This window comes from Carassius carassius, chromosome 24 (assembly GCF_963082965.1).
Source record: "Carassius carassius chromosome 24, fCarCar2.1, whole genome shotgun sequence".
Taxonomy (NCBI): domain Eukaryota; kingdom Metazoa; phylum Chordata; class Actinopteri; order Cypriniformes; family Cyprinidae; genus Carassius; species Carassius carassius.
The window spans coordinates 28,240,544-28,266,417 of NC_081778.1; the positions used below are offsets into that span (position 1 = coordinate 28,240,544).

The 25,874-nt window shown below is 41.2% G+C and overlaps 1 protein-coding gene across 1 annotated transcript; it reads right to left on the minus strand.

Moving 5' to 3' along the window:
* Positions 1-200: 200 nt before the first annotated feature.
* Positions 201-9,516, minus strand: LOC132103374 (synapse differentiation-inducing gene protein 1-like). The gene is made up of 2 exons (XM_059508437.1): positions 9,038-9,516; positions 201-582 (listed from the first exon to the last, which is right to left on the minus strand). Exons 1-2 carry the CDS (start codon positions 9,353-9,355, stop codon positions 436-438), a joined length of 465 nt encoding a protein of 154 aa, XP_059364420.1. The 5' UTR covers positions 9,356-9,516; the 3' UTR covers positions 201-435.
* Between the last annotated feature and the right edge of the window lie 16,358 nt (positions 9,517-25,874).

Consider the following 25,874-nt stretch of genomic DNA (forward strand, 5'->3'; position numbering starts at 1 on the left):
TTTAACAATGTTAATAAACATTAACAATTAACATTAACTAATGATCCATTAAGCATTATATAATGTTTGTTAATGATTTATTATAGTGTTACCCAAAATTAATTTCTCATAAATTGGCAGGCACAGTAGTTATTAACTGTCAGATACAGCTACAGATACAGCCTGAATGATTAAAAAGGTTAAGCAACATGGGTTGACAGACAGACAGACAGATTTATGATAGAATTATGCCCACATACAAAATAAAACTGTATGTAAAAAAACTCAAATTAGCACAGCTGCATACAAGATAAGCAAAAAGTCTAAACATGCAATAATCAGCCTTAAAGCACATGTCGTATAGGCTTTAATGATACATTGAGCAAATGGCATTTACAATGCAGAGAATCAAATCTGTTTGTAATCTGCATCCAATCATGACAGCTCTATCAGCTTTTATGAAGTCATAGCTAAAACATTGATGACAATCAACAGTACAATGAGAACGAGACCAGTACCAAGGGCGGCATGATTCAGGATGAGTGTCGTTTTGGAGTTCTTCTCTGCTAATTCTCGCTGTCCTAAGAGGTTGGCGTTCCGAGTCTGTGAAAACAATTGTAAAACATAATATCAGCAACTTTTGTTCTCATTCTGAGCTTCCCTGAACCAATGGAAGATGGAGTCATTCTCAAAAGAAGGGGCAGACTTTTCATAGTAACGTAATGCTTCATTTTTGTTTGATGGAGAGTTTATTTTAAGATGGATGGATGCAGTTCCCTTTCAATACTTCACTCGAAGACGCTTATGGGAAACACTCCTTTTTTCTCCTGAACTGAAGCCTTATTCAATCACGCAGTGAAACTGCATGGCCATTGGGTGAAACTGCACGAACCTATGGTAGCGAAGCCCGCCAAAGCCTGCCAAAATGGGCGGAGAATCTGGCTATATATTGGCCGCTTCGCCACAGGAATTCAGATTTCGTCTCCTTCAGCGACGACGTCACATTGCTTCGCTGATCTCCACTGAACTGCTCGCCGTTGACACGCTTCGCACTGGAACGCGACTGCCGGTCCCCGCTGCAGATACATCGCTTCCTTGCGGCCATCTGGCGAGAAAGAGATTGAAAGAGCAAATTTCTTTAAAAGAGCCTTTTCCACGGTGTTGTTTTAAATGCCGTCTTGTCATTGCAGCTCGTGCAGAGCCCCTCTGCACGCTGATGACGGGCACAGCGAGTGTGTCACGTGCTTGGGGAAACCCCACGCTGACGCAGCACTCGCGGGGAATTCCTGTTTTCATTGCGAGAACATGAATATCGGCTCTGTCACGTTTCGTGAATGCACCGTCTCCAGCTGTATTCATGTTACGTCATGTTGATTGTTTCATGTGGGTGTTGCCGCTGATCAGACGATCAGGTGCAACTCATTCCAACGGCCTATTTAACGCCCTGTCTTTCGTCTCCTGTTTGTCAGATCGTTGTTTGTAGGTTCGTGTCTGATGTCTAGTTCGTGTGTTCCTGCCTTGCTTTGTCTCCTCTCTGGTTACTGTTGGATCTTCACCTTCACGCACAGATTATCGTCACCGCACTTGGAGTTACCGCCACCGTCATCTGCATCAGCGCACGCCACTCTCCTACTCACCAGTCTGTGCTGCCATCGTGGTTCCTGCGTCATTCTCCGACCTTCCATCATCTCATCATTTCTAATAAACTCTGTTTACTTGCTTTTGTCTCCTGTCTTCCATACTCGAGTGTCACAGGCTCTCTGCGCTCGCAAATCACTTTCTTTTCAGAGAGCGATATCGCTCCTCGCACCCTCCCGTTTTCGTCCTCCCGCGAGCCGGCAAGGAAGAAAAGGCGGGGCAGGATCTACAGGAAAGAAAGAGGAGGGGGTTAAGTCTCGCTGCGGCTGGACCACCCCCCAAACTGCCCCGTGTGTTTTTCCGTCCATCTCCAGGTGTCGACTTAGTTGTTTTTGCTGCAAACAATGGGCCCTTTTTAGCGCCAAGACAGCAAAGCACTGTTTTAGCGCGCAAAATAAAAAACACACTCTTTCACAAAAAGAGCAGTTTTCCTCACACAAAACTAACAAGTGCTATGTCCCGCGGCAGACAAACACTCGAGTTAATCCAACCTCTGTCCACCCGGGCCTTACAATGGCAAGCCATTCCCGGGGTATCAGATTGGGTCATGGGAATAATAAAACACGGCTATTCCCTTCAGTTCGCACGACGAGGGGTGGTCACCACTTCGGTGCACAACGAGAATGCTCACGTTCTTCGTGCCGAAGTAGAAAATCTGCTGGTGAAGGGAGCTATAGAAATTGTTTCCCCAGCACAGTGTGTCAGGGTTTTACAGCCGTTACTTTCTACTTCCCAGGAAGGATGGCGGGCTGTGCCCCATCCTCGATTTAAGACATCTGAACCGTGCCATCATGAGATGTCGCTTCAGAATGATCACGTTGAAACAAATCCTCTCACAAATATGCTCAGGGGATTGGTTCTTTTCGCTGGATCTGAAAGACGCTTACTTTCACATCCAGATAGCCCCCTGTCACAGGCCATCCTTGAGATTTGCCTTCGAGGGTGTGGTTTACCAATACAAGGTCCTCCCCTTTGGGCTGTCTCTGGCGCCTCGCACATTTACAAAGTGCATGGATGCGGCTCTCTCCCCTCTCAGACAGAAGGGAATCTGCATGCTCAATTACCTCGACGACTGGCTAGTTCTAGCTCAGTCAGAGGGGGAGGCATTGGGTTACAGAACTTTGCTCCTCAGCCATCTGGAAAGCCTGGGGTTCAGGGTGAATTTTGCCAAGAGTTCGCTGTCCCCCAGCCAACAGATATTGTTTCTGGGAACAGTGTTAGATTAAGTTATGATGAGGGCAACAATGGTGAAGGAGCGTGCCGCGGCTCTACAGCGACTCGCGGCCTCTTTCAAAATAGGTGCTTCTCGCCCCCTAAAAACATTCCAGAAGTTGCTGGGCCTTATGGCAGCAGCATCGCTGGAGCTCGGGCTGCTACGTATGCGCCCCCTCCAATATTGGCTGAAACCACGTGTTCCACCTCATGCGTGGTGTCACGGACGCCTGAATATCAAGGTGAGTCAGGACTGCATTTCGGCCCATTACCCCTTGGAGGAACATGCAATGGATGGAACGGGGTGCCCCGCTTGGTATGGTTTGCAGAAGGAAAGTGTTCTCGGACGGAACGATTTGGCATCCGCACCCAGAGATGTGGTCTCTGCACCTTTGGTCGCTCGACGGGAACCCACGTGACTCCCTGGGCGTGTGCTAAACACAATTTCACAGGCTAGAGCTCCGTCTACACGACGCCTCGATGTCTCCAAATGGTCTGTGTTCTCCACATGGTGCTCAGACCATGATGAAAACCCGACCTCCTGTGACGTATCAGTGATACTGTCATTTTTTACAAGAGCTCTTGGAGAAGTGACGATCCTCCTTCATGCTCAAGGTCTACGTAGCGACTATAACGGCGTCACACGCCCTTATAGCAGGCCAGTCAGTGGGCAGAAACGACTTAGTCGTCCGATTTATGAGAGGTCAAAGTCAAAGTCACCTTTATTTATATAGTGCTTTAAACAAAATACATTGCGTCAAAGCAACTGAACAACATTCATTAGGAAAACAGTGTCAATAATGAAAAAATGATAGTTAAAGGCAGTTCATTATTGAATTCAGTTATGTCATCTCTGTTCAATTAAATAGTGTCTGTGCATTTATTTGCCAAAGGTGCCAGAAGGCTTCATCCGCCTTGCCCTCCCACTGTCCCTTCATGGGACCTGCCCACGGTACTGAGAGCCCTAAAAAGGGCTCCCTTTGAACCGCTACAGCCCATAGGCCTTAAGGCCCTGTCTCTAAAGAGCGCTCTGCTGTTGGCACTAGCGTCTGTTAAGCGTGTGGGCGATTTGCAAGCACTCTCGATAAGCCCTTATTGCCTAGATTTCGGGCCTAACGACTCGAAGGTCGTCCTGAAACCAAGGCATGGCTATGTACCAAAGGTGCTCTCCACTCCTTTCAGAGCACAAGTGGTCACTCTCTCTGCATTACAAAAAACAGAGGACGATCGAGAGCTGAATCTGCTTTGCCCAGTGAGGGCTCTAAAAGTCTACATAGAGCGTTATGAGCCTATAAGGCAATCAGAGCAGCTCTTCATATGCTTTGGAAACCACGCCAGAGGGTTACCGGTCTCAAAGCAAAGGCTTTTAAAGTGGATAGTGGATGCAATCCAGCTAGCCTACTCTTCTTTGGGCCTGCAAAGCCTAATTGGAGTAAGAGCCCATTCGACGAGAGCAGTGTCTTCATCCTGGGCATGGTCTAGTGGTGTGACTATCGCAGAAATTTGTGCGGCGGCTGGTTGGAACTCGCCGTCCACATTTGCTAGATTTTATAATCTAGACGTCCCGGCACTTCATGCTAGGGTACTTTCTGTGTAAAGGTCACCTTTTTGCATGCTCTTGGCCATTCTTTGCCCAAGACTCAAACTCTGCTCGTATGCACTTGGTCCCTTTGGTACTGAGGCGATACGAACAAGGGATGATCAGGCTAGGCCAGATGTAACCTCATTGAGCTTATTCTGCTCCTAGTTGCTATTGTCATATCTTGGTATCACAGATCAAGTATGATTGCATTGGTCGTCCCCCCTTCTTAGCATGGCGTGATTGAACTGGGTTCCCATAAGCGTCTTCGATGCAGTACAAGTGAAGTATTGAAAGGGAACGTACTCAGTTACTAACGTAACCTCGGTTCCCTGAAATACGGGAACGAGTACTGCGTTCCTTGCCATGCTAAAAGGCTGCACGACTCAGTCGTCGCTTCAGTCGAAGTAACCTGAATTCCTGTGGCGAAGCAGCCCATATATATAGCCAGATTCTCTGCCCATTTTGGTGGGCTTTGGTGGGCTTTGTTGCCATAGGTTCGTGCAGCACCGCTGCCGAGCCATTGATTTGTTTTAATAACACTGCACGAACCAATGGCCGTGCAGTTTCACTGCGTGATTGAATAAGGCTTCAGTTCAGGAGAAAAAAGGAGTTTTTCCCATGAGCGTCTTCGACGCAGTACTCGTTCCCATATTTCAGGGAACCGAGGTTACGTTAGTAACCGAGTACGTTATTGAACTTCAAAATCTCAACCACTAGTCACTGCTATTCAAAGCTTGGAAAAGCCAGAATATTTTTTATATATAACTCCAGTTGCATTTGTCTGAAACAAGAAAGACATACTGTACACACCCAGGAAGGCTTGAGGATGATTAATCTGGGGGAACTAACCCTTTAAGGCATCAGTTTTCACCATGTTTCTTTAGAATGTGTAAATACACAGTTTTACCAAAACCACAAGAACAACCCTTAAATGAAAATGCATAACGGCTAACGCTTACGCTTCAGCTTTGGCAATACTTGGGAAAAGGAGACCAGAGACCGTGTTTTAAAACTTTTTTTTTTATAGATGTCAATAGATAACAGCATTTTAGAGGAAACAGCTTATCAATTAATATAACTATCGGCTAACTATCTTCAGCATGTTTTACACTTAACAATACTTGACAATACTTAACAATCAATACTGAATTGAGTTTTTAGAGTTAATATGAAAAAAATGCTGTTTTGTAAGAGAAGTCACTGACTTTTTGCAAAAGTTGGGATTCAGCTTATGGCACTTCATTCATTCCTATGGTATCTTTAAACGGCGATTGAGTGTAGCACAACACTGACTAAACAAGCTACAGGTAGTCCAAAATACAGCAGCTAGAGTCCTTACCAGGTCAAGAAAATATGATCATATTACCCCAATTTAACAGTCTCTGCACTGGCTACCTATTAAGTTCCATATCAGTTACAAATTATCATTACTTACCTATAAGACCCTAAATGGTTTAGCTTCTGCGTCCCTAACTAGTCTTCGACCACATTATAATCCATCACACTCACTAAGGTCACAAAACGCTGGACTTTTGGTAGTTCTTAGGATAGCAAAACCCAGTAAAGGAGGTAGAGCTTTTTCACATTTGGCTCCCAAACTCTGGAATAGCCTTCCTGATAATGTTCAGGGTTCAGACACACTCTCTCTGTTTAAATCTAGATTAAAAACACATCTCTTTCGCCAAGCATTAAAATAATGCATCTCATAAATTGTGATTGCAGTTGCATCTGATCAAATGCGCATTCGTACTCTTTATCTTTGATTAAACTAATTAATTTTACTTTGCTGGAACAGCAGCTATGCTAATGATTTACATAACTATGATTTACACAAGCTCCAGTTTGGATCCAGAACACCTGAGAAGAGAGGTTTCTTACCCCCTTAGAGGACCTCAGACGATGCAAACCCTGAATCAACAAACAGAACTAACAAATATTGCTACAAGTGTGACTGCATCATATAATAATTGCTGTTAATAATGTTCATCGTCTGGTTGACTACGTCTTGTATAAATTTTTCTGAAAATTCCTGTCATATGCACATAAACTGACAGTCACCACTTATAAGCTACTACTAAATATTGTAGAAACTTAATTTTCTGTAAAGTTGCTTTGTAATGATTTGTATTGTAAAAAGCGCTATACAAATACAACCCGAATTCCGGAAAAGCTGGGACGTTTTTTAAATGTTAATAAAATGAAAACTAAAGGAATTTCAAATCACATGAGCCAATATTTTATTCACAATAGAACATAGATAATGTAGCAAATGTTTAAACTGAGAAATTTTACACTTTTATCCACTTAATTAGCTCATTTAAAATTTAATGCCTGCTACAGGTCTCAAAAAAGTTGGCACGGGGGCAACAAATGGCTAAAAAAGCAAGCAGTTTTGAAAAGATTCAGCTGGGAGAACATCTAGTGATTAATTAAGTTAATTGATATCAGGTCTGTAACATGATTAGCTATAAAAGCTTTGTCTTAGAGAAGCAGAGTCTCTCAGAAGTAAAGATGGGCAGAGGCTCTCCAATCTGTGAAAGACTGCGTAAAACAATTGTGGAAAACTTTAAAAACAATGTTCCTCAACGTCAAATTGCAAAGGCTTTGCAAATCTCATCATCTACAGTGCATAACATCATCAAAAGATTCAGAGAAACTGGAGAAATCTCTGTGCGTAAGGGACAAGGCCGGAGACCTTTATTGGATGCCCGTGGTCTTCGGGCTCTCAGACGACACTGCATCACTCATCGGCATGATTGTGTCAATGACATTACTAAATGGGCCCAGGAATACTTTCAGAAACCACTGTCGGTAAACACAATCCGCCGTGCCATCAGCAGATGCCAACTAAAGCTCTATCATGCAAAAAGGAAGCCATATGTGAACATGGTCCAGAAGCACCGTCATGTCCTGTGGGCCAAGGCTCATTTAAAATGGACTACTTCAAAGTGGAATAGTGTTTTATGGTCAGACGAGTCCAAATTTGACATTCTTGTTGGAAATCACGGACGCCGTGTCCTCCGGGCTAAAGAGGAGGGAGACCTTCCAGCATGTTATCAGCGTTCAGTTCAAAAGCCAGCATCTCTGATGGTATGGGGGTGCATAAGTGCATACGGTATGGGCAGCTTGCATGTTTTGGAAGGCTCTGTGAATGCGGAAAGGTATATAAAGGTTTTAGAGCAACATATGCTTCCCTCCAAACAACGTCTATTTCAGGGAAGGCCTTGTTTATTTCAGCAGGACAATGCAAAACCACATACTGCAGCTATAACAACAGCATGGCTTCGTCGTAGAAGAGTCCGGGTGCTAACCTGGCCTGCCTGCAGTCCAGATCTTTCACCTATAGAGAACATTTGGCGCATCATTAAACGAAAAATACGTCAAAGACGACCACGAACTCTTCAGCAGCTGGAAATCTATATAAGGCAAGAATGGGACCAAATTCCAACAGCAAAACTCCAGCAACTCATAGCCTCAATGCCCAGACGTCTTCAAACTGTTTTGAAAAGAAAAGGAGATGCTACACCATGGTAAACATGCCCCGTCCCAACTATTTTGAGACCTGTAGCAGAAATCAAAATTGAAATGAGCTTATTTTGTGCATAAAATTGTAAACTTTCTCAGTTTAAACATTTGCAATGTTATCTATGTTCTATTGTGAAAAAAATATTGGCTCATGTGATTTGAAAGTCTTTAAGTTTTCATTTTATTAAAATTAAAAAAACGTCCCAACTTTTCCGGAATTCGGGTTGTAAACTTGAATTGAATTGAACTGAAATTCAATGACATCAAGGCTGTATTGCCACTCTATTGAACGAAGCACAGTAAGTAAAAGTGCCAGTCACTAATCTGTAAAGTCAGCGCATCACTGCAGCTGCCAGAAGTCCCAGTTGCTTTAGAAACAGTCAGCATTCTGAGACATGCACCCAGATCTGCACAGTGGCTGATCTAGCCAAAAAAAAAAGCTTTGTAATTTCTATTTGAGCAAAATAAACAACACTTATGAGACCATTGTTGTCAGTTTTCATTGGTGAATTCAAATATGAAATTTAATCTTAAGTTTGGAGAGCAGTTTTGGATAATTTGACATTTCTCTATTCAAAGAGACAGAAGCTGCACTTGCATGCTCGAGAGGCGTTTCAAAGATGGCCGCTGAGTGAAATGACTTATCATGATTTTGGTAAGACCCTCGTATCTCCCAATAGTAAGACAATCTCTGGTTTTACCATGTTAAGACGACACATTTGAATGTGTAGGCTTTACTTGAAAACATGCTGTTAAATTTACTTTTCAGTATTTAAGTAAAAATGGTTTCCTATTTTTTTTCTTTCTTTTTTATTATTTATACAGAACTACAACAGTAAAATAATAATAATCAAAGTAATAAGATTTTTAATGTGTGGGATCAATGTGGGGTACTTAAAAAAAAATGCAATATAGATTCAGACAGCAGCGTAAAAAAATATATAAACTGTACAAAAACTAAACACTGAAACCATGGTACAAACATACCCAATTTTATTCTTATTTTTTTTTACTTCTCTTTTGCATTAATATTTTATGCTTATTATTTATATATAATGTTAAAGAAATTAATTAAAAGAAAGCACATGTGCTAATACTCACAGAGCAGGAGAAAACCAGCGCAGCAATGCCCAGAGGAAAACAGCAGCACAGCATGGTAAAGACGGAGTACCTCAAGTAATCTGGCAATGGATTGGCCAGTGGAGCAACGGTCACAAAAACTCCAGGCTGTACAGCAACCACAGTTTGTCCTGGATACAGTCCCTGGGCGTAGGGGCCTTGGGGGACCTGGAAGGAGGGAGGATATCCAGCAAGATTGTCCTGGTCTGCTGGTGGTGGTGCTGAAGGATGCACAGTTGCTGATTTCTCAGATGAATCCCAGGCTCCTGGTGGCTGATTGAAAGACTGGCTGGGATCCATTTGTCTGATTATTGGAATTTGATTTAATTTTTCTTTGCCTTGTGCTCTGCTGAAACGTGTTCCTGTATTCTGGTTCAGGATTCTCTGTGCTGATGAAGGGAGTCAGCATAGGGAGGTGCGTTGTTGTTTGCAGAGAAGGACTGACTTACTTTATTATGTTACACTATTTCCCTGTGATGCAGGCGCCACCTTGTGGTTTCACATTTATTTATTCCGATGAGATACATGTAAATGATCAGGATGATTCACCATATCCAATATATAAGTACAAATAATAATAATATTAATAATAATAATAATAATATTTATAATATTTTAGTACAAATATGTGATGATTCAAATCGGTTGAGATGTTAAATGAATTACGATGTTTTTTATGAATGTATCACTGAGGGGAACTGACTCTCTTTAGAAAAAGTTCAGATTATATTTTCTTTTCATTTAACCTGCATATAATGTATATTGATGTTGTATTTAAAAGCGCTGAGCTGCTTTGTTTACAATAACCAAGGAAATGCTGTGTGGCTACTGTTCCATAAGTGCCACCTGCTGTCAGAGAGTGAATTTGCGTCTCATTCATCCCATCTGCTGTTCTTGTCTCACCGAGATGTTTCATGTAGGATAATTTGACAAAATTAAAGTCCGACCATTCTGTGGAATAAGTGGATAATGTGAATCAACCACCGATATAGGAAATAACTATCAATTTGAGATGCATAAATTCCATTAAACATTTAACTCTCACTTCACCAGGGGTTAAATTGAGTCAGTTTCAGTTGTAGTTTTATTTAACTAAAATAACCCTGGTCCCAAGCAATGTCTCCCCTAAAGTGGGATAAGATATGTTGCGACAGCGCAGAACAAATAATCCCACATATAATCACAGGACAGAGCAAAAAATGAAATGCAAGATAATTGCAATGCTCTGGAAAACAGCTATAGAGTTGGTGTCACTATACAGGTGCATCTCAATAAATTAGAATGTCGTGGAAAAGTTCACTTATTTCAGTAATTCAACTCAAAAATGTATTGCTGAATTTAGGTTATTTAATGAACAGTTGAGTAGGCATTGGCACACAATGTTGCTGTTGGCTTTATAATATATGTGTTCCTGTGTGTGGTTCTGACACATTAAACAAATATAAGTAACATCATATAAAATAAGTATCCATATACATTCATCCAATAACTAAACAGTAACTAAACTGTAATGTGTTCAAGTAATTATAAGCATCGTCAAAGAAATAATGATTGTCATGAAACCTAGTCAAATGTACGGAAACGTGACTAAATAAAAAGTGCTCCACGGGTTATGAAGAATATTACTAGTGTGACTTAAATGTTAAAGATTTGAAAACTCAAAAGTATCCATTTATACAATACACAATATAGCAGAAAATATCTTCATTCAACAACAAAACATAATATACTGTGTGTATAATGGTTAATGCGGAGATAGGCCTATTAAATGAATCTAGCATGCGTCATCTAGACACTATAGTATCCAAACATGATAATCTAAATGATTAAATAGGAAATAAGAATAGAAAACTTACTATATGACATTAATGCACACAATTTAACTATATTATATCCATGAATGGCATGAATACTCTCATCTGCACAGCCCCACATACTGCATTCACTTTCTTTCTTGCGCAGTTATACCCATAACTAAGCGCTGCTCACTGATTATTGAATGCACTCTGAATGTGTTTAAGCACATAGGTTAGCGCCGGAGTTGCACATATGTTATTATTCAGTTATCTGTGCTGCCTTTCTTACATTGTGTACAACCCGAATTCCGGAAAAGTTGGGACGTTTTTTAAATTTTAATAAAATGAAAACTAAAGGAATTTCAAATCACATGAGCCAATATTTTATTCACAATAGAACATAGATAACGTAGCAAATGTTTAAACTGAGAAATTTTACACTTTTATCCACTTAATTAGCTCATTTAAAATTTAATGCCTGCTACAGGTCTCAAAAAAGTTGGCACGGGGGCAACAAATGGCTAAAAAAGCAAGCAGTTTTGAAAAGATTCAGCTGGGAGAACATCTAGTGATTAATTAAGTTAATTGATATCAGGTCTGTAACATGATTAGCTATCAAAGCTTTGTCTTAGAGAAGCAGTCTCTCAGAAGTAAAGATGGGCAGAGGCTCTCCAATCTGTGAAAGACTGCGTAAAAAAATTGTGGAAAACTTTAAAAACAATGTTCCTTAACGTCAAATTGCAAAGGCTTTGCAAATCTCATCATCTACAGTGCATAACATAATCAAAAGATTCAGAGAAACTGGAGAAATCTCTGTGCGTAAGGGACAAGGCCGGAGACCTTTATTGGATGCCCGTGGTCTTCGGGCTCTCAGACGACACTGCATCACTCATCGGCATGATTGAGTCAATGACATTACTAAATGGGCCCAGGAATACTTTCAGAAACCACTGTCGGTAAACACAATCCGCCGTGCCATCAGCAGATGCCAACTAAAGCTCTATCATGCAAAAAGGAAGCCATATGTGAACATGGTCCAGAAGCGCCGTCGTGTCCTGTGGGCCAAGGCTCATTTAAAATGGACTATTTCAAAGTGGAATAGTGTTTTATGGTCAGACGAGTCCAAATTTGACATTCTTGTTGGAAATCACGGACGCCGTGTCCTCCGGGCTAAAGAGGAGGGAGACCTTCCAGCATGTTATCAGCGTTCAGTTTAAAAGCCAGCATCTCTGATGGTATTGGGGGTGCATAAGTGCATACGGTATGGGCAGCTTGCATGTTTTGGAAGGCTCTGTGAATGCTGAAAGGTATATAAAGGTTTTAGAGCAACATATGCTTCCCTCCAAACAACGTCTATTTCAGGGAAGGCCTTGTTTATTTCAGCAGGACAATGCAAAACCACATACTGCAGCTATAACAACAGCATGGCTTCGTCGTAGAAGAGTCCGGGTGCTAACCTGGCCTGCCTGCAGTCCAGATCTTTCACCTATAGAGAACATTTGGCGCATCATTAAACGAAAAATACGTCAAAGACGACCACGAACTCTTCAGCAGCTGGAAATCTATATAAGGCAAGAATGGGACCAAATTCCAACAGCAAAACTCCAGCAACTCATAGCCTCAATGCCCAGACGTCTTCAAACTGTTTTGAAAAGAAAAGGAGATGCTACACCATGGTAAACATGCCCCGTCCCAACTATTTTGAGACCTGTAGCAGAAATCAAAATTGAAATGAGCTCATTTTTTGCATAAAATTGTAAACTTTCTCAGTTTAAACATTTGCTATGTTATCTATGTTCTATTGTGAATAAAATATTGGCGCATGTGATTTGAAAGTCTTTTAGTTTTCATTTTATTAAAATTTAAAAAACGTCCCAACTTCTCCGGAATTCGGGTTGTATTAAATAAATTAAATGCACAAAGATTGAGGTAGTATAAGTCTTTGGTTCTTTTAATAGTGATGATTTTGGCTCACATCTAACAAAAACCCACCAATTCACTATCTCAACAAATTAGGAGTGGCTTAACAAGAGGAATATGACAACTGTAGACAAATTCCTTGACACGTCTTTATGCTTTGACTAAAGCCTCAGATCATTCCTTGAGAAGTTCACTCAAATTCTTGAACCGATTTTGCTTGCCAATCCTCATAAGGCTGCGGTTCTCTCGTTGGTAGTGCATCTTTTTCTTCCTCACTTTTTCCTTCCACTCAACCTTCTGTTAACATGCTTGGATACAGCACTCTGTGAACAGCCAGCTTCTTTGGCAATGAATGTTTGTGGCTTACACTCCTTGTTAAGGGTGTCAATGATTGGCTTCTTGACAACTGTCAGATCAGCAGTCTTCCCCATGATTGTGTAGCCTAGTGAATCAAACTGAGAGACCATTTTGAAGGCTCAGGAAACATTTGCAGGTGTTTTGGGTTGATTAGCTGATTGGCATGTCACCATATTCTAATTTGTTGAGATAATACATTTGTGGGTTTTTGTTAAATATGAGCCAAATCATCAGAATTAAAAGAACCAAAGACTTAATAATTCATTACATTTATATAGTGCTTTTCTAGGCACTCAAAGCGCTTACATAGACAGGGGGTATGTCCTCATCCACCACCAGTGTGCAGCATCCACCTGGATGATGCGACGGCAGCCATAGTGCACCAGAACGCCCACCACACACCAGCTTACTGGTGGAGAGGAGAGAGTAATGAAGCCAATCAGCAGATATGGGGATTGTTAGGAGGCCATGATGGTCAGAGGCCAATGGGCGAATTTAGCCAGAATGCCAAGGTCACACCTCAACTCTTTTCGAAAGACTTCCTGGGATTTTTTTAATGACCACAGAGAGTCAGGACCTCGGTTTAACGTCTCTTCCGAAGGACAGTGCTTGTTGACAGTATAGTGTCCCCATCACTACACTGGGGCGCTAGGACCCACACAGAGCTCAGGGTGAGCACCCCCTGCTGGCCTCACTAGCACCTCTTCCGGCAGCAACCTAGTTTTCTCAGGAGGTCTCCCATACCGGTACTGACCAGGCTCAGCCCTGCTTAGCTTCAGTGGGAAACCAGTCTTGGGCTCCAGGGTGATATGGCTGCCGGCAAACTTAAACTACTTTGTGTGCATTGAATTTATTTAATACACGAGTTTCACAGTTTAAGTTGAATTACTTAAAATAAATTAACATTTCCATGAGATGAATGAAATGAACTGACATCTCATTCATGAATGAAATTAATGAACTGGTACATTTCGTTCGTGAATGAAATGAAAGAGAGTGTACTGGCTCAGTTGACAATTTATCATATCAGTCTCGATCAACATTCAACAGAAAGCGGATGCAAAGTGCAGTTATGTACTGTACACATAGGCTACGCTTTTTTATATATTCATATTCAATATACAGATCATAACTCCACATTTAATCCCCGATTTATAAATATTTAAATGTCTGACCAAACAACTGAAATGTTAATTATGCAAGAAAACCTTGTGTTTTGGTCATTTGAACAACTTACAGTATACTTTATTTCTTTAAAAAAGCAGATTTTGCACACATTTAATTAAAGCCAAATAATTTTTTTGTCACAAGTAAATGCGTTCGTTGACATAACACATAAGACACTCTTCTTCAGGTCTCAGGCCCCGTCTGTCCCACTTAATATCTTTAATAATTATATTATGCACACTCATAAAAAGTTTAAAAGCTGATGTGGTACAGTTTTGTAACTTATTTACCTTTACCTTAAATGCACATAGGGGAGAGCGGGGTCGAAAGTAACGTGGGAAGAAAATAACAAAGTAATTTTCTCCGAGCCTTTTTCTGCATTTGCATTCCCAGCTATGACAGCATATTCAGCTTGCAATCTTTGACGGAGCTGAGAAATATCATGTGATTTCCTCATCGTTTCCCGAAGTTAGTTCTGTAAAACTGTTTGAGTACAAAAAGTAAATTATTGAAGCGGTAATTTTTTCAAATTAGTCGTGTTTTTTTTCTTGTTTCGTGTGTCACAGTATATACAGGTTATTTAGTGCTTTAACACATCCTAAAATTTGCATTTTCAGATTTTTTCAGTATAAATTGAATCGAGTTTAAATGTCAGGAGTTCCTACATTGACAAAAAGTATTTATTTTGTTCCAGTGCATGCTATATTGTGAATTTCTGTGTCTTGCATTATTTATTCAAATGTTTATGTCATATTATACCAAAAGAATATGTCTGAGTGATGGTCAGAAAGACAGACAGAGGTCTGGTTTTATCCAGATGTTTTTGAGAGGGCGTTTCTGGACATAGAGGAACATCACTCTCTGGGCAGCTGCTACGTCACATTTATATTTAGGTTTTAGCCATGTCTTAGCCTTTACACCTCTACCTATGAATTTGCAGTGTTTCTAGATGTTTTAATCCAAATTTTCAATTTATGAATAAAAACAACTGGATGGAAATATAAATAGGCCTACTGTTACATTATGTTTAGAGTTTTTTTTTTCCATTATGCTAATGTAATAGCATAATTTTTATATTGTACATTCTGTTGAATTTTTTTTTATAAAAATACATTGAAATTGACAAAATAAAATACAGTCAGGTTTTGAGACATCTGATGAAACTTACATTTAAAATTAAAATATGAAAATGTAATTTAATAATTTTTTTGCAAAGATAAAGGACACAATATGTATGTCTCTCTCCTACCTGTACATGCACCTTAAAAAATTACATTATCACGGAAAAGTTCTCCTTTTTTTGTAATTTAATTCAAAAAGCAACTCTCTTGTATCCTAGATTCATTGCACACATACTGAACTATTTCAAGAGTTTTTGTTTTAATTCTGATGGTTATGACGTACAGCTTAGGAAAATAAAAAATTCAATACCTCTAAAAAATAGAATATTTTCTCAAAGAACATAAAAAAATATTTACTCTACCTTCCCTCCAATTAGGCTACAGTTTTTATTTACAATCGCTGGGAAACATCTCTCAAAATAGGTCACTTTTTCAAAACTACATCTAGACCTAATTGTTCGAAAAGTATTATTTATTTATTTTTGGACAAGCAAGGATTACAATATGGTATTAGAAATGTAGCAAAGTGTTGTCTTATTCAGAAAGAATTATTAGCCATCATAACAAACTAGTTTTCTCTCTGTCAGCAGTCAATGCTAAACTGATAAATCTGATTCTGTGGTGAAGTAAATACTACAGTAAAACAAATTTAATTTCTACATGAAAAAGTTAGTTCAGGTAATTTTTTTTTTTAATAAGTAAAACTGCATGGTAGCATTAGTTTAAACATAGAATAATCAGCCTTAAATTGAGCAAGTAACATTTAAAATAAAGAAAAACACAAATCTGTTTGTAAGACAAACAAGCCTGCATCCAGCCATGTCAGCTCTAAAAGCTTTTATCTGAAATACAACATCCCGGAAATAATTAACAATACAAGAGTAAGCAAGCCAATCCCAAGGCTGATATGATTCAGCATGAGCGCCGTTTTGGAATTCCTCTTTGCTAATTCTTGCTGTCCTGAGTAGATGGCATCTCGAGTCTGTGAAAACAATTATGAAACACATATGTCACGCTCAGAGGGAAGAAAGAGAGAGATGTAAATGAACTTAGAGAAGTATTTAATAATAAAGGATAAACTCAAAACAGAAAGGTTTCATTCAGAACATAAATCACATCATAAGAAATAATGCAAAAGCAAACATAAAACAGGAACAAACTTAACTTGTAGACAGACAGAACGGCGGGAAGACTGGTAGATAATACTGCGGTAGGAGAGAGTAGTTTGAGTCCAGTGTCTAACGAGTAGATCTGACAGTGTTCTGATGAAAGTGCTGTGTATATATGGAGGTGCGTTGATGAGGAGCGGCAGGTGCAGGTGATCAGAAGGCGGGTGATTGGGAACGAGTGGGCGTGGTGATGTAACCTGACGGTCTGGATGTGTTGCTGACAGTACCCCCTCCTCCACGGGCAGCTCCCGATGCCCGGGAACGACGGCGAGGGCGGCCGCGAGGTCTGGGAGCAGGACGATCCGGATGTTGTTGATGATAGTCCGAGAGTAGAGATGGATCGAGAATGTCATTGCGAGGAACCCAGGACCGTTCCTCGGGGCCGTAGCCCTCCCAGTCCACGAGGTACTCAAGCAAGCCCCCTCGCCGCCGAGAGTCCAGGATCTCCCGGACAGAGTAGACCGAAGGGTCCTCCTGGACCTCCGGAGGAGGAGGCACCTCGGCACCGCCAGGTTCTGTGGAGGGAGTAAGAGGAGGATTAGTGGCAGGTTTGAGTAGGGAAACATGGAATATAGGGTGAATACGGTAGTGTGCAGGGAGCTGGAGCTGGAAGGTGACGGGGTTGATTTGCCTCTGGATGGGAAACGGTCCGATGAAACGGGGGCTGAGTTTCCTACAGGGCAGTCGGAGGCGGATGTCCTTCCTTTCCCGGAACCAGTGGTCGACGGCTGGGATGTTGGAGGGCTCCTCCGACCAGGGAAATAGAGAGGGTTGATAGCCTAGTACACACTGAAAGGGAGTAAGTCCAGTAGTGGATTGTTTCAGAGAGTTTTGGGCATATTCGGCCCAGGGAAGGTAACGGCTCCAGTCATGCTGGTCGGAAGAGCAATAGGCCCGGAGGAACCGTCCGAGTTCTTGTATCTTCCGCTCAGTCTGGCCGTTCGTTTGAGGGTGGTAGCCCAAAGATAGACTGATGGATACCTGAAGTTTTTTTGAAGAATGCATGCCATACCCGGGAGATGAACTGTGGTCCCCGGTCTGACACAATGTCTTCAGGTAGGCCGAAATAGCGAAAGACAGACTGGAAGAGAGTTTCTGCGGTTTCCATAGCCGTGGGCAATCCCTTGAGGGGAACAAATCTACACGACTTGGAGAACCGGTCTACGATGACTAGAATGCAGGTGAAATTGTTGGATGATGGTAGATCGGTGACAAAATCAATGCCAATGTGGGACCAGGGACGGGCAGGTATGGGTAGTGGCCTGAGTTTTCCTTGTGGTAACTGTCGTGGAGTGTTGGTCATGGCACAGACCGAGCAGGCACGGACATGTTGGGTAACCTCACGGGCCATCCTGGGCCACCAGTACCGGGAACAAAGAAGTGAGAGGGTCCGCTTGCTGCCTGGATGTCCAGAGCCCGGAGAGGAGTGGATGGAGTCCAGAAGGGAGGAGCGCATGGAGGAAGGGACGTACTGTTTCCCTTCTGGACCTCCCGGCGGAACTGGCTCTCGGGATATGGCTTCCTGGAGTTGTTGGTCCAAGTTCCACACGATGGGGTTGAGAAAGAGCTCTGGAGGAAGGATAGGGTCGGAGATTGGCTGCGGGTCTGGCTGGTAGATACGGGATAATGCGTCCGCCTTCAGGTTCTTGTGGCCTGGACGGTAGGTGATGGTGAAACAGAACCTGGAGAAGAACAGGGCCCATCGAGCCTGGCGAGGATTCAGCCGCTTGGCCTCTCGGATGTATTCTAGGTTTCGGTGGTCGGTGATGACGCTGAAAGGGTGTGTAGATCCACGCAGTTCATCTAGGGCAGCTGGGACCAACGGCGGGGGGTATGGAAATTTGACCGTCTGGGAATTCAGGACACGGTAGTCAATACAAGGTCGCAGACCTCCGTCCTTCTTCCCCACGAAGAAGAAACTGGAGGCGGCTGGTGAGGTAGATGGCACGATGAAACCTTGGCGGAGAGCCTCCTTAATGTACTCCTCCATGGCCTTCTGCTCCGGGATGGACAGAGGATAGATCTTACCCTTGGGAAGTTTCGCTCCAGGCAGCAAGTCAATGGCGCAGTCCCATGGCCTATGAGGTGGTAATCTGGTAGCAGCCTGCTTGCTAAAGACGTCCTGGAACGCCCTGTAGTCCTCCGGTATGGAGATGCACTTGGTGGATTCAGGACTCTCGACGAGGGTTGACTGAAGAGAGAGTTTTGGGACGGGTAGGTGTCGAAGGCAGGATTCGTGGCATTTAGAACTCCACTCGAGGATGTCACATCTCTCCCAATCCATGGAAGGTGAGTGCTTAATCAGCCAGGGACGTCCCAGGACGATGTCCACTGTAGCACCCTCCAACACCAGAAATGAGATGTCCTCCACGTGGAAGTTGCCGATTTGAAGTTGGCAGTCAGGCGAGCGTTGCTTCACTTGGCCGGATCCCAAGGGCTCTCCTCTGATGGTGTTGATCTGATATTGAGGATGTTGAGGTAAAGCTGGTAGGTTGAGGGTTCTCAGTGTGTTGAGGGAGATGAAGTTCCCCGAGGCACCCGAGTCGATGAGAGCTTGGACTGTGAAAGCAGAGTCTTTAATCCGCAGAATGACCGAAAGTTTTCTCATGTTAGTTACGTCTGGGGAGATATTTAGAATACTCACAGAAGGTAGTGATGGTTTGATAGGACAGGAAGTGATGGTGTGGTTCTTGCCTCCACAGTATAGACAGAGCCCCTGGGACACACGGCGGTATCTCTCAGCAGCGGATAGATGATAGGAGTCTGTCTGCATCGGTTCTGGTGTTGGAGGGGAATGTCCAGGAACGGGCGAGGCGGCTGGCAGAGAGATGGTGTCAGGAGAACATGCAAACAGGCGCTGAGCGATCTGGGTGGTCTTTTGGATGAGCCCTTCGAGACCGATTGAATCGTCGAAAATCACCAGTTGCTGTCTGAGGTTGCAATTCAACCCCTGACGGAAGATTGAGCAGAGCGCTGGTTCATTCCATCCACTAAGGGTCGCTAGGGTGCGGAACCGGAGAGTGTACTCACCAGCCGAAGAAGAGCCTTGACGCAGGCGTAACAGTTCATCCGAGACTGATAAGGATCCGGTAGTCCTTCCAAAAACTTCCTTGAAGTGTTTAGTGAATGCAGATAAATTACCGATTATGGGATTTTCCGCTTGCCATAGTGCATCAGCCCAATCCAGCGCTCGGCCCGACAGCAAACTGGTGATGAATGCTGTCTTAGGCTCCGTGGGAAATCGTTGGGGCTGCATCTCAAAATGCAGAGTGCACTGCAGGAGGAAGCCGTTACATTTGTCCGCCTCGCCCGAATAGCAAGCAGGTAAGTCCATGGGACTTCCAGAGGCAAAGGGGGAAGTGCTCGGTGAAGGCTGGAAGATTGATAGGAGAGGATCGGAAGTGGGGCGAGTTGACTTAGTGAAGGATCTGTATCTTGTCTAGGTCAGATCTTCTGTCACGCTCAGAGGGAAGAAAGAGAGAGATGTAAATGAACTTAGAGAAGTATTTAATAATAAAGGATAAACTCAAAACAGAAAGGTTTCATTCAGAACATAAATCACATCATAAGAAATAATGCAAAAGCAAACATAAAACAGGAACAAACTTAACTTGTAGACAGACAGAACGGCGGGAAGACTGGTAGATAATACTGCGGTAGGAGAGAGTAGTTTGAGTCCAGTGTCTAACGAGTAGATCTGACAGTGTTCTGATGAAAGTGCTGTGTATATATGGAGGTGCGTTGATGAGGAGCGGCAGGTGCAGGTGATCAGAAGGCGGGTGATTGGGAACGAGTGGGCGTGGTGATGGAACCTGACGGTCTGGATGTGTTGCTGACAACATAACATTTCGTTGAGCCAGTGGCGAATGGGGATGTTATAAACTTACATCTACCAGAAAGATTTCAGAATTTTGAGATAAAAAAGTTGCACATATTATTATTATTATTATTATTATCTCGTGGCAGAAACAGGCTTCCATAAGTAACACACTGAAGTAAACGTGACATTTTTAAGCAGAAAGACTGAAACTGTATTTATTTTTTAAATCTTACTACATACAGTATTCAGTTAAGCCATTTAACTGTTGGTAACAAATTGCACAATTTAACTTTGTGAAGTTACCACTGGTTTCTTATCTTCTTCTTGAAAGTAAACATGTTTTTGTATAAATTTGCTAACCTAGCTTTGTTTTATGTTGTTTGTTTTATTATGCACATTGATAACCAAGTTAACATGATAAATAGCTAACCAAGTTGACCAACCACTGAGTTTAGCTTAACCAGTCACAAAATCACATTGAACTATATCTATGTTAAAAAACGATTGGCTTGTAAGTATATTTTTTTTTCACGTGTATACATACTGACTTAACTTTCCAGACTCCTAATTATTTGCCTTAGGATATTTCACAAAGCTTTTTATTGATAAAAACCAGCTCCTAAATCTTAGGGGTAGTTAGGGGTAGTCAAGAGGATGTATATTTAAATACATAAATACATATATTATGTTTTATGTATTTTGACACATGCAGCCTAAATTTAAAAAATCATCAGCCCGCTGAATAACTAATAAAATTATATGTTTTTTTTTCTTTTTTTCCTTACAACTGTTAAAACCATTGCTGTTTAGGGGGTTTCCAGCTCCACATTTTTTATATATAACTAACAGTCATTTAAAGAAAACCGAAAAACAGGAAAACACCAGCGATATCAGTTCTAAGGAAGTTACATGAAAGATTTTGTCGTGTGATAATGCTTACGTGTTTGTGACCACAAATACAGCTTAAGCTTTAACAATCCTCTCACATTTTGATGAGTGAGTAATATACCTATATGCAGTCAAAAGTATTTGAACAGTAAGATTTTTGTATGTTTTTAAAGAATTCTCTTCTGCTCACCAAGCCTACATTTATTTGGTCCGAAATACAGCAAAAGCAGTAATATTGTGAAATGTTTTTACTATTTAAAATGACAGCTTTTTCTTTTTGAAAATATATGTTAAAATGTAATTATTCCTTTGATTTCAAAGCTGACGTTTTAGCATCATTACTCCATTACTTTCAGAAATCATTTTATTATATATATTTATATTTATATATATGTATATATATTATTATTATTACATTTCTTTAAAACAGTTGAATAATTTTTTTTCAGGATTAATAGATGAATAGAAACATCCAAAGATAAGCATTTATTTGAAATAAAAGCTTTTGTAACATTATATACTGTACCATTCAAAAGCTTGGAGTCAGTATACATTTTACTTTCGTTTTTTTTTTTTTTTTTGTTGAGGAAAGAAATTATTTATTTATTTTTTAGAAAGGAAGCTTTAACTTGATCACAAGTGATGATAATGATACAAAAGATTTCTGTTTCAGATAAATTCTGTTCTTCTGAATTTTCTATTCATCAAACCTGAAAAAAATCTACTTTTATCAACATAATTATAATAATAATAATAATATATATTTTTTCTGAGGAGTAAATCAGAATATTAGATTGATTTCAGAAGAATCATGTGACACTGAATATTGGAATAATGATGCTGAAAATTCAGCTTTAAAATCAAAGGAATAAGTTACATTTTAAAAATATATTAAAATAGAAAGTACTCATAAATAGTCACAATATTATTTTTGCAGAATTATGGATCAAATAAATGCAGGCTTAGTAAACAGAAGATTATTTTTTTCAAAAACATAAAAAATGTTTAAAAATCTCTGTTCAAAGACTTTTGAGTTGTAGTATACCGTATATATATATTTAATTTAACATTTACAAGCATTAAGCTTTGTAACATATATATATATGTTACAAAGCTTAATGCTTGTAAATGTTAAATTAATTAATTAAAAGACAAACACATGAACTAATATATACTTACAGAGCAGGAGAAAACTAGCGCAGCAATGCTCAGAGGTACACAGCAGCACAGTAAGGTAAAGATGGAATAACCCAAGTGATCTGGCACTGGTCTAGCCAGTGGAGCAGCAGTCACAAAAACTGCAGGCTGTACGACGACCCCAGACTGTCCTGGATATGGACGTGTGTGACTGAAAGGCTGGCTGGGATCCATTTGTCAGATTATTGGATTTTGATTGTAATTTTCTTTCTGACTTGGAGTCTGCAGCAATGTTTGTATTACTGTTCTCTGGTTCAGTCTTTTCTGTTCCGAAGTTAGCCAACAAATGAGAGGTGAGTTGTAGGTTTTAGGGGAGGAGTGACATCCCACATAGCAAATGGACTTGGCCCACATGCGGCCTCAAGGTGGCACTGCTGGCCTCCTGTTGGCAATGGCATGTACCCTTTCAGCCAGAGCTGGGCCATGTGTGGCAATGACAGCACGGCAGGGATCCGGCAAACAACATGAGGGCCGATTGTTGATGGGAGGATTGTGGCCCAGATCAGTCAGGTGATATGTGGCCCAAATCAGGCTAAGATCTGGAAGCATATTATGTGACCCATGATAAACAAGATAAATACGTACAATATTGCATGATAATGGTTAAATGATCACATACATTTTAATGAAGTGTAGTACTGTTAAAATGTAGTTTTTGAAATGGCAAGTCAAAATAGAATGAAACATTATCATTTAAAAATTAAGCAAATCAGTCAAGTGCATTAAACTGCACTTAATTATAATTTTATTCAATTTTATATTATTATTCTTGGTACAAAAAATCTTAGAATCCTTACACGAAAAGAGACAGAGAGAGAGAGTATTTAACCGTTATCATGTAATATTTATTTGGTTTATTATGACACACACACTGATCTATAATAGAGAGTGGGGGCACATCATTTTTATTAGTATGCGGTCATGCACAAGCATTAAATAAAATTATCAAGAAAGTATTTTATTTTTATTTAAATCCTGTATCCATGGGATACTTGGTGTGAGGAACAGATCCAAATTCAAACCGCATTCATCTGCGATATGTATCTCCTTCCTCTGTAGCTATAGTAACTATTTAAAAATGTGCCGTTAAGAAGTTTTACAACAAGTTTTACGGCAGCGATATCAAACGCTCATTGCCTCTCGCCGGTTTCGTCAGAGATTGCGACATGCCATGTTTCCGGTGATGCGTGTTTTGAATGAGAAGCGAGCGCCTTGAGGGAGTGGATCGGGATAGTATTTTCAGCGTTTAACAACTTAAATTATGCCCTGCTCCTCACACTACTATTATATTCTGCCAGAGTGGACTGCAACTGCAATGCATCGTCATTTGGACTACTGTGGTACTGCTCTTTGCCACATCTGTAATAAATTATTATGATTAAGTTACATGTGTCTGTTACGTTACTCTTATAGACTGTATACTTTATACACTCACTCTTTATTGGTTGATTTGCTCTTTATATAAATAAATAGTAAAGTTGCTACATGATGTGTGGGTTTAAGTCTGATTTTGTATTCAGTTAATTTACTTTATTGGCATAGTTTGTGTCTGAATTAAAGCATGTCACAAAATGAATAATTGCGATCATAGTAATATACAAGGTAATAATATGAAATATTACAATTTCCAGACAGCAATATAGTGTTGGCCCAGATCCGGCCCATATCTGGCCTGCGTGAAATCCATTCGGGCCAGATCTGGGCCGACACTGCTTGCTGTCTTGGTTGGGTCTGGGCTATTTAAGGCTCAGTTGTGGCTCAGATTTGGGGATTCTCACCAAACCGAACTGAATCGTTTTAAATGGTCCACACCTCCAATACGCATTAATCCACAAATGACTTAAGCTCTTAACTTTTTTAATGTGGCTGACACTACCTCTGAGTTCAAACAAACCAATATACCAGAGTAATTCATTTACTCAAACAGTACACTGACTGAACTGCTGTGAAGAGAGAACTGAAGATGAACACCGAGCTGAGCCAGATAATGACTCGTTCACGAGGAGAGCATTACAATAGTCCAGTCTAGAGAGAACAAGAGCTTGGACAAGAAGTTGGGTGGCTTGCTCTGATAGGAAGGGTCTTATCTTCCTAATGTTGTATAAGGCAAATCTGCAGGACCGGGTCGTTGTAGTAATATGGTCTGTGAAGCTAAACTGATGATCCATCACAACTCCGAGGTTTCTGGCTGTCCTGGAAGGAGTTATGGTTGACAAACCCAGCTGTATAGAGAAGTTGTGATGAAATGATGGGTTAGCTGGAACTACCAGAAGTTCTGTCTTGGTAAGGTTGAGCTGAAGGTGATGGTCATTAGTCCAGCTAGAAATTTCACCCAGACAGGCTGAAATGCGAGCAGCTACCGTCGGGTCATCTGGTTGGAATGAGAAGCAGAGTTGGTTGTCATCAGCGTAGCAGTAATAAGAAAAGCCATGCTTCTGAATGACAGATCCTAATGACGTCATGTAGATGGAGAAGAGAAGTGGTCCAAGTACTGAGCCTTGAGGAACCCCAGTAGCAAGTTGTTGTGACTTAGAAATATCACCCCTCCAAGACATGCTGAAGGATCTATCGGAGAGGTAGGACTTAAACCACAGGAGTGTGGTTCCAGAGATGCCCATCTTTCTGAGGGTGGACAAGAGAATCTGGTGATTAACGGTGTCAAAAACAGCAGACAGGTCAAGTAAGAGTAGTACTGAGGATTTTGAAGCTGCTCTTGCCAGTCGCACGGCTTCAGTAACCGAGAGCAGAGCAGTCTCAGTTGAGAGGCCACTTTTGAAGCCAGATTGGTTGCTGTCCAGGAGGTTGTTCTGTACAAGGAACATAGAGAGCTGGTTGAACACAGCTCGCTCAAGTGTCTTTGCAGTGAATGGAAGAAGGTCTGTAGTTTTCTAGAAGCGCTGGATTTAGAGATGGTTTCTTAAGCAGTGGGCTTACCCGAGCCTGCTTAAATGCTGAGGGAAATGTTCCAGAGTGAAGAGAGGAGTTGATAATGTGAGTAAGTGAAGGTATGACTGAAGAAGAGATCGCTTGAAGGAGGTGAGTGGGGATCGGATCAAGTGGACAAGTAGTAGGATGACTGGACAGGATAAGGTTGGAAACATCTATCTCTGAGAGTGAAGAGGAGGAGAGGGAGTGTGCATTGGTCATTGTGAAGTTGTCCTCAGTCTGCGGTGTGGAGATTTGGTCACTGATGGTTCTTGTCTTATTTGTGAAGAAAACTGCAAAGTCGTCAGCTGTAAGAGTCGATGGAGGAGAAGGGTGGAGGTGGATTAAGAAGAGAAGAGAAAGTTTTAAAGAGTGTCCGAGCGTCACAACAGTTGTTCATTTTGTTGTGGTTGTAGGATGTTTTAGCAGTGAAGACATTTGCAGAGAAGGAAGAGAGGA

What these genes read in the sequence shown, in the direction of transcription:
- LOC132103374 (XM_059508437.1), bottom strand. Translation starts at nt 9,355, where the DNA reads ATGGATCCCAGCCAGTCTTTCAATCAGCCACCAGGAGCCTGGGATTCA. An exon ending in CGCTGGTTTTCTCCTGCTCT is followed by an intron (nt 583 to 9,037) that starts GTGAGTATTAGC and finishes TTGTTTTCACAG; the next exon opens with ACTCGGAACGCCAACCTCTT.